Genomic DNA, 8,228 nt, shown 5'->3' on the forward strand with positions numbered 1-8,228 from the left:
TGTTGGGATGCACGCCCTCAAATCTAATGTATAAAAGAATATAAAATAGCATATTTACAAATTACAATATTGTATTACTCATACTTTGAAACAAATTAAATTTATTTTTAATATCAAGCTAGTAGTTGTCATTAACATTTCATTTTAAAACTATAACACATGGCATTTTAGCATTTGATTTATAGAGTTGTTATACCTTTGTATTTCCTGACGTATTGCAGCAGAGTTATTCAGTTCTTGCTTATAATTACTCATAATGCTGTGGAAGATTGCTCAAATTCGCGTATCCACTTTTTCATTTTGTCCAAACACGTGAAAAAGTAAAGTAAACATTCAAATTTGCCTCAGTAACTGTCTGTGTCGAGCAGAAAACAACGTTATACTAGTTGTAAACATGTACGTAAGTGATCGTCTAATGCGCAATACGAAGTATAATAGCAACTGAAAGCAACACAACAACAGCTGGTTCAGCAGCCGCCTAATATGGACCGCACAGTCAAGTGTGCATCAGCGGTGTATATTTTAGATCGCTGGCGACGCAAGTGACCGCCACTGGTTGAATCAGAGATACATAAACAAGAGATTGGCAATGATCTCTCGTGTTTATGTATCTCTGGTTGAATACGCGTCGCAATTTTCTGGTTGTGTTGTGAGCAAGCGACTCCCACTTCGCACATCAGTGGTGAAGAGTTCAAACATAGTGTTAGTGTACAATGGTTCAAACATCTCCAGTTTAATTGACAGTTTTTTTTCGCAATTCTACAAAACTTTTTTACGTCACTTTTGTGAAGCAAATATTGACTTCTGTACACTGTCCAGAACTCCACTGAAATAATATTCACTGTTTTACAGACCAAAATACTGTCTGCATTCAGTAAGCCATGCTGCAGCTCGACTTTAAGCACACGAAAAAGATTAACACTCATACTCATTCCGTTCGTGAATTATAACTAGACACAGTGTTTTCCAAGTCACTTCCATGGATTTTGATTCCAAAAAATGTTAAAACCAAAACAGTTTACTGCTATTAAATTCTTTATTAATTTCTGATTCACCAAAACTTAGCAATGTATTTGTACAGGTCACCAAAGCATATTCACTCATAACTGATAAAATTATACAAGAAAACTACTGGTCAAACAAAAACTCAGGAAAACTAAAAGATGCTAATGTGCTTAAAGAAAGAAAATGTTACATACAACATGATAGAACAATAAAAACAAAATACGCTTCGGTATTATAACATAATAATTAAACAATCATTAAAACTCATACCGAAGCTCTATTGTTTGCTATGTGTAATGAAAGTAATAAAACTAAAACTTTTAAAGTACAAAGCAACAGTAATATACACAATAAAAACCAACACAAAATTACTCTAACAAATAATACTCTGTATTAATAAGTCACATTTTATAACTTGTCAATTTTGTGGACATGTCCATATGTTTATATTAGCTGCAGAGGATGCATCAATAAAGGAAACAATAAGCACTATAACATATACACAAGATAACAAAAGCTTTACTACTTAATGCTATTTTAATAAAAACATAACAGTATATTATATTAAGAGAATCATAATGGTGTGATATTAATGTGTTGTTGTATTATAAAATAATTATAGAAGCCAATGCATCACATTATTTATTTTTAGGTCTGATAATGTTTAATTTAAAATAAAGAAATTTGTTTTTTAAATTCGCATTCTTTTTTTCATGCTGGTCCTTCATTATCCACAGATATAAATTCAAAATCACTTGATGGGGTCGAAGAGTCGCTGTTCTGGTCAATATTTTGCTCCCCAGCATCCAAACCTTGTGGCTGTTGCATTGATTTTGTAAGATTGTTAAAAGTATCCCAAACTTTAGTTTTAATGGCGTTGTTCAGCATATCGGCCTTCATGGCGGATAACTGCTCTTGGATTCCACCATGTGGCTGCTCGGACTCATCTTTTTCATGTACCATTGATTTTGGAATGCCAAGGTCTTCATCATCAGAATCATCTGCATCTATTGGAGGAAATTGATTTGGAAGTGAAGAAACATAAACTTCTTTGGATGCCAAGTCATCAGGTGTGCTTGCACGCGAAAATAATGGGATCTCTTGAGCCAAGATTTCTTCGTCAGTTTCAGAAAGCTCAGAATCATCCGTGATCGCGCGAGCTAAAACAGCTGCTGTCTTTTCATCAAGTTCTGGAACAAACTCTGAAATATCGTCGTCAATGTTTTCCTCTAACTTTGAATCCTTCTTTGCTTTAAGATACTTGGTCATATAGTACGTGGTTGCAGGTCTCTGCTTTAATGTGTATTGTAGTTGCATTAGAAATGGCTCCACTTGTGTGTATGTACGTTCTAAAATTTTGTTATACCAAAGCAGTGGCCAAAATAACAAACACAACATAATTGTGTAAGCAAGCAAAACTCCAGGAACCAAACTTCCAATAAAATTTAAACAAAGACAAAAAAAACAGAATATCCCACAAAACCTGCCTGGAAAATCACTTTTAAACTCCACAATCTTCTTGTAAACTGTAGTTAAAGTAACCAAGCCTTCTGCAATGATTTGACACAGTTCTGGCAAACTAAGTAGCTTTGGATGCAGCTCCCCCCATTCTGCTTCGGGATCCGGTTCTTCTGCACGAATCTCCGGCCAGATTTTATGTTTCCACATGTCCAACCATACCAAGCCAAGTAACATGGAGGATAAAAATCCAATAGCGTGGCTACTACGCGCAGTCAAGTACCAAAAACCAATGTGGATTAAAATAAGAAACACAGAGGAATGAGTTGGCTTTTCCCATACCAACAATCGTTGAAAGTACAGGATGACAGATTCGTAACTTCGCGACCAGTTATACAGTTTCTGAGATAACTTTTCGATTTTATTTGTTTGGACGTCCGATTGCGAGGCATCCCCAGCACCACCTTCCATTGCGCAGGTAGCAGATTTATTTATTTACAAATATATGTTTGATCAACATCTCTATTATATAAAATCAAAGCATAAAGAGTAATATTAATTCAATGCTAGTTAGGAATCATCTGTTACACTTCATGCATAGTAGACTAGTCACTAGTATTAGTGCGGAATAGTGCCTAGTGGTTAGGATTTGGCAGTTAGCAGGTGACATATATAGCTATGGGTGAAGGATTCGGTGCTAGTGAAGAATCTCCCCACCCCCCCAACCTTATTTGCTAACCACTAACTCATATAACCACTAACTACTAACCCCTATAACCACTAACTACTAACCCCTATAACCACTAACCCCTAACCATCAACACCTAACCCCCTAATGTAGGGGTTAGTGGTTAGCAACTAAGGTTGGGGGGGGGATTCTTCACTAGCACCAAGGATTCTTCACTGACTTCTAAATTTAATTTCAATTATACTGGTAATAATAAACTATTATAAACATATACTATTCATCGAATTTCATGCTTTAGTAATTGTATCAAAGGTAAGAAATACTCTATTTACGTACTCTGCATAACAGTGATTAAACTCTGCAACATTAACAGCAAAACAACGTTGAATTTTATATTTAAAAATATAAATAAAAAGCCTCTCAACTCTAAACTGTTATTGTTTTGGTTTTACCTAAGTTTCGAAACGGCAACACTGTTTCATAGAAATAAAAACGCGAGAGAACTGTCGACGCTTTTCATACAAATTAAAGAATTATAATTTGACTACAATGGCACAGATTCTGATCAACAAATTACCAGTTTCCTATAGGACAAAAAGTAAACGTAAGTATCTTGTATAGACGTGTTATTGCTTTGCTAAAACTTGTTCTTCCTCTCCTTTTGTTCGCAGAGCCATGGTGTTTTCGCGACTTTGCTGAAAAGTAGGGTGACGACGAGACACCCTTACCAAATATATAATATCCAAGTATCTCAAACCTGTTTTAAACAAGCAACAATGGTGTATGGAAATCGCGAGAATATAGGCGGTTTTATAATTCTTTGAATGTTCTTTGTTTTCTACCAAATAATACGAAAAATGTGTCCCATCTTCCTCTACTGCTTGTCGATTCGGTGTGTTATTGTGTATTTATGTAACCTTGTTACATTTTTACATATGGAGTTTGGGAGGAACAGGTTTAATTTTACCCAAGCAGTTCGCCAGCCTTGCAGAAACTGCAAACCTATTAGCATTAAATTGCAACATTTGGTCACTTTGTTGTGTAATATAGTAGGATGGGGGAAGATGGGACACCTTTAGCACACAGTATTTAAATATCCTGATCGTGTTTTAAACAATTACCTCTGGTCTATGGGAGTCGTGAGGATAAAGTTTTATAATTCTTAGGATGCTCTTTGTTTACATCCAAATGGTACCCCAAAAAAAGAATGAAAAGGTGTCCCATCTTCCCCCAACCTACTATACGTTCAAAATACTAAATGGCGCGTAATTTGCGTCGAATGCTTTTAACAAATCATTACCAACACCGTGCGGTAGCCCAACTGATATTATCCAACCCCGTCTGCATTTTCGAGCGTATTTCTCCCACTCTTAAGGAGAAACTTTCTCCTCCTGGAGCCTCCGACCAATCATTGCTCGGCATGTTTTCCACTCGCACGGACCCTGCACAGTGTTGTCTGCCTTTATAGAATTAGTGATTTCAGCCATTTTCCACAAATTACTCACAAAAATGCCGGACTTCTCTAATTGCTCCTTCTGGAAGCTTCACAAAACGCGCGAGAATCTAATGTTATGTGGTTTCGGTTTATTTGCTCTCCAGCAAGTTTTTGTTAGTGTGTTTTTTTTGTGTGTTTCGTCGTTTGGTCTTGTGTTCGATGTTGGAAGTTGCAACTTCGTTGTTGTTGTTTTGTTTCAGACTTGAATTGGTATCATGTTGTTTGTGTTGGACCGGTCCAATTGTTTATTTGTCTTGGTTTTTAGTTGTTGGTTCACGAAGGATTGCTTCACTTTGGAATGCTATAGTTATAAACACATGTGTGTGTATTAATTAGAGAATGTAAATATATACATATCTAACTTATTTAACCCATAACAACCCTCAAGGGTATTTACTTTTAAAGGTGTTTTTCAGATCACATAAGTTAGGGACTACTACTGTTTTATTTAGCGCCTGAAGCCGACAGTCTTATTTAGACTGGCCCACTGTATATCGTGGTGCCAGAACGTAAGCAAGGTGGAATCGTCTACCTGTTTTATGCATAAGCTGCTTGTAAAAAAATTAAAAATAATAGTGTCCGAAACCTGTTTACCTGATTTAATATAACCCAAGTAAGAAATGTTACAAGGCAGCCCACTGCGATGCGTTTATCTGATGCTAATAGAAATAGCTAAAAGTTGTTGTCAGTTAGGGGGCAGTGTTCTAAGATGCCCGGTACAAATGATGTCGGGTGTCACTATTTGGTGGAGCGAACGTGGACCAACACTTTTGTTGATTTGGGATTAATTCAAGTAAGATTATTTTCCTCTTTAAAAACTGTTTTGGTAAAACAGCCTATTTTAACCCACTAGAAAAAAATAATCTTATTAGACAGTTTAAAAGCCACGTTTGTATTCATTCTATTCAAGTATTATTTTAGTACTAAGATTTTATTAGCGTATATAATATACTCGTAAAAAGTGTTCTGTCTAGACTAGAAATGCTGTTGGGCTAAATAATGAGTAAAGATGCTGTGGGTCAAAATGGTTGCATATTTCATGACTATATAAATGGCAAAATGATGGTATAGAGTTTTGCGCAATATTAATTTTACAATATAGTAATTAATAAACAAACACAAATTATGTTTCAACGAAGAGTAGCATCTACAAAACGGTTGGTACCCCCGTAGTATTACATATATCTTTTTCTTTTAACTATAGCGATGGGCTTGGAGCATGGGCCAACGTTTGTGTTGTGCATATTCTGTAGGCTAGGACTTCCAGTGCCGTCCACGAGTCACGTATCCACGACTTATATATTAATACATTATTTTAAGCCTTTTTTACTTCTGCACGGCGCTTATTGCTTTGTACAATTTTAGTCACAGTTTCGTTGTACAACTTTTTTTGTGTACTTGGGATGGCAGCCCAGAAAATGTGTCACTCACAGGACAGGTCGCGCATATAGGTTTAGTTGGTGACACATAGAAGGTTTCGGTGCAGATGCTGGTATGTACCTGTGTAAGCATTTCCTTGGTTGTTTGTTTAGTATTCATGCCCAACCCACCAATTAAAATAGCAGAAAATAGTGTTCTAAAATTATGTCTAATATATAAAGTTTACGTGGCAAAGAAACTATAGCACAGCCAGTTAATTTCAGTAGGTTAACCCCAAATGACCGTCTATTCGAGAAAAGTGATCGTTTTACTATATACAAAATCAGACGCGCCATTTCAAAGTTTGTATTAGGCGACAAATAAAAGTGAAACGTTACAAATTTATTTCTTATAGAAATCGATTTTCGTAAACCACGTTAAAGATATAAATAGCGTTTATATCTTTCGTCGACAATAAATACAGCTTCCAAGATTTAGGGTTGTGCAACGAATAAAAACAAAAGCAGGCAAAAATAAATATAACAAAATTGTGAGGAAATCTTTGATTGTCGCATCTTTATTATCGCCTTCTGTTCCACCGAAAAAGCTTTCGTATTGCTTTGTTGAACTCCTCATTTGAAAAAGCATAAATAAATGGGTTTAATGCTGAGTTTGCGTAACCGAGCCAGTTGATAAATACTTCTAGTGAAGGATCCAAATGGCATTGCTCCCCACAGAAAGGTACGATCAACTCTTTGATAAAGAATGGCAACCAGCAAGCTACAAATGCCCCAATAACCATTCCCATTGTACGAATGATCTATTGGAAATATAATAGGGTTATAGGCATGGCGTTATAGAGGGCGCCATGGTTATAGGCTATATCCAGCAGTCACATATATATGGTTATTGTTCACATTATGTGTAATAGAATTTATACCAATTTGCAATGATTTTTGTCAAGGATATCATTGTGTTTGTACATTTTAAAGTTGGTAGGTGATATATTATAAAGAATAAATTGTTTATTACCAAAACAAATGTGTTTTCGTGTATCCGTTGGTATTTTTACTTATCTTACAAATTGACGGTGGTGACGAATCGAATATTATATTGTTATCGGTAGTTCGATAATGTTTTCTACGAACATGCTAAAAATAATAACATTGTTTTGTCGCTCAAAGGCATTTTATATATTATTACGTTGGTTTTAAATTCGGATAGGAGAAATCGTGGCCGCCTATTCAGCGATTCCAATAAACAGGTTTAAACATTTTAAGTGGAGAGCTGAAAAATTAAGTTGGTTAATTTTTTTGGATTATGTTTTTGTACGTTCACTGAATTAAAACTTGCCTTTTTCTCTCTGTGAAGCGTCACCCTTCTTCTTGTGTTACGATGCAAAGAAGCTGTACTTCCGCTACGCATCTGAGAAGGAGTTCGGAGGTAATTTGAAGCTGTGGATCGAACTGAGGATCTAAGGCTTTGATTTCCAAGTGAATATGCAATGCTGTCTTTTCTGTTGTCGGTTCTTGACCGCAACAAGCCGACAGAATGTTCAGATTTTGAAGAAGACACGCGATGTTGTGGGCTTTCGTTACGCTTAGCAGGATAGCCACCACTCGCGTCGTCAGCGGTTATTAAGATTGCTGGTACGTCGCTGTGCGAATGCGACCGCTTTAAAGTCTTTTCGGTAAACTGATTCGGAACTTTTGATACCGAGTCGTTTCTATAAATATTTTTATCTACATCGCTGGCGTCGTGGGAAAACCTCCTTTTGTTTGTCACATTAGGACGGAAGCCCAAGCTTAATACGCAGAATGCTTCTTGTAAATGTTGCTCGTGACGCGGCGTGTGACGTAGGGAATTACGTCGCAAGAGATTGTACATGGCAGTCCTCTGCAAGGTCGGGGGCGAGCAGTTGTTATTTTTCGCCATGATTTGCTTTTTGCCCTTTTCGCACGTTTTATGTAACGTAGCAATATCCTCACTCGATTGACATTCGTCGACTGGAAAGTTCACACACTCTTCCTTTTTCTCACAACGATCGAACGGATCGCTTAGTTCATCAGCGTTGGATTCACTTGAATCGTTGTGACAACAAAGCCGAATTGCTTTCATTCGCAGCAACCCGAATGTTAGAAACTCAAATTTTCTGTGGGCAAAGTCAAAATATCATATATTCTATACAATTACGGTTATTAAGGCACGCAGAAACACGTACAT

General features: G+C 36.5%; 3 protein-coding genes and 1 long non-coding RNA gene across 4 annotated transcripts in view; 1 reads left to right on the plus strand and 3 right to left on the minus strand.

The window, feature by feature from the left end:
- The window catches only part of LOC100178735 (heme transporter HRG1), an 8,113-nt gene extending 4,619 nt beyond the window's left edge, over window positions 1-3,494 (minus strand). Inside the window, exon 1 of the mRNA XM_026835686.1 lies at window positions 3,484-3,494. The gene's annotated coding sequence lies outside the window, so the exon portion shown is untranslated. The remainder of the gene's footprint in view (window positions 1-3,483) is intronic.
- On the minus strand, window positions 1,018-3,010 carry LOC100179736 (reticulophagy regulator 3). Its single transcript, XM_002126342.5, has one exon. The coding sequence runs from the start codon at window positions 2,932-2,934 to the stop codon at window positions 1,717-1,719; it is 1,218 nt and encodes a 405-aa protein (XP_002126378.1). The 5' UTR covers window positions 2,935-3,010; the 3' UTR covers window positions 1,018-1,716.
- A 1,682-nt stretch (window positions 3,495-5,176) lies between the features above and the next one.
- Window positions 5,177-8,228, plus strand: part of LOC113474496 — a 10,422-nt gene continuing 7,370 nt past the window's right edge. Inside the window, exon 1 of the long non-coding RNA XR_003396157.1 lies at window positions 5,177-5,439. This is a non-coding gene — a long non-coding RNA (uncharacterized LOC113474496). The remainder of the gene's footprint in view (window positions 5,440-8,228) is intronic.
- The window catches only part of LOC100177390 (5-hydroxytryptamine receptor 1A-like), an 8,942-nt gene continuing 7,071 nt past the window's right edge, over window positions 6,358-8,228 (minus strand). Inside the window, exons 7-8 of the mRNA XM_018813438.2 lie at window positions 7,359-8,157; window positions 6,358-6,825 (exon numbers count right to left, since the gene is read on the minus strand). Coding sequence (XP_018668983.1) covers window positions 6,586-6,825; window positions 7,359-8,157 — 1,039 coding nt within the window. The 3' untranslated portion in view covers window positions 6,358-6,585. The remainder of the gene's footprint in view (window positions 6,826-7,358; window positions 8,158-8,228) is intronic.

This window comes from Ciona intestinalis, chromosome 1, assembly GCF_000224145.3.
Source record: "Ciona intestinalis chromosome 1, KH, whole genome shotgun sequence".
Taxonomy (NCBI): domain Eukaryota; kingdom Metazoa; phylum Chordata; class Ascidiacea; order Phlebobranchia; family Cionidae; genus Ciona; species Ciona intestinalis.

Coding starts and splice junctions, on each gene's coding strand:
- LOC100179736 (XM_002126342.5), bottom strand. CDS start 2,934: ATGGAAGGTGGTGCTGGGGATGCCTCGCAATCGGACGTCCAAACAAAT.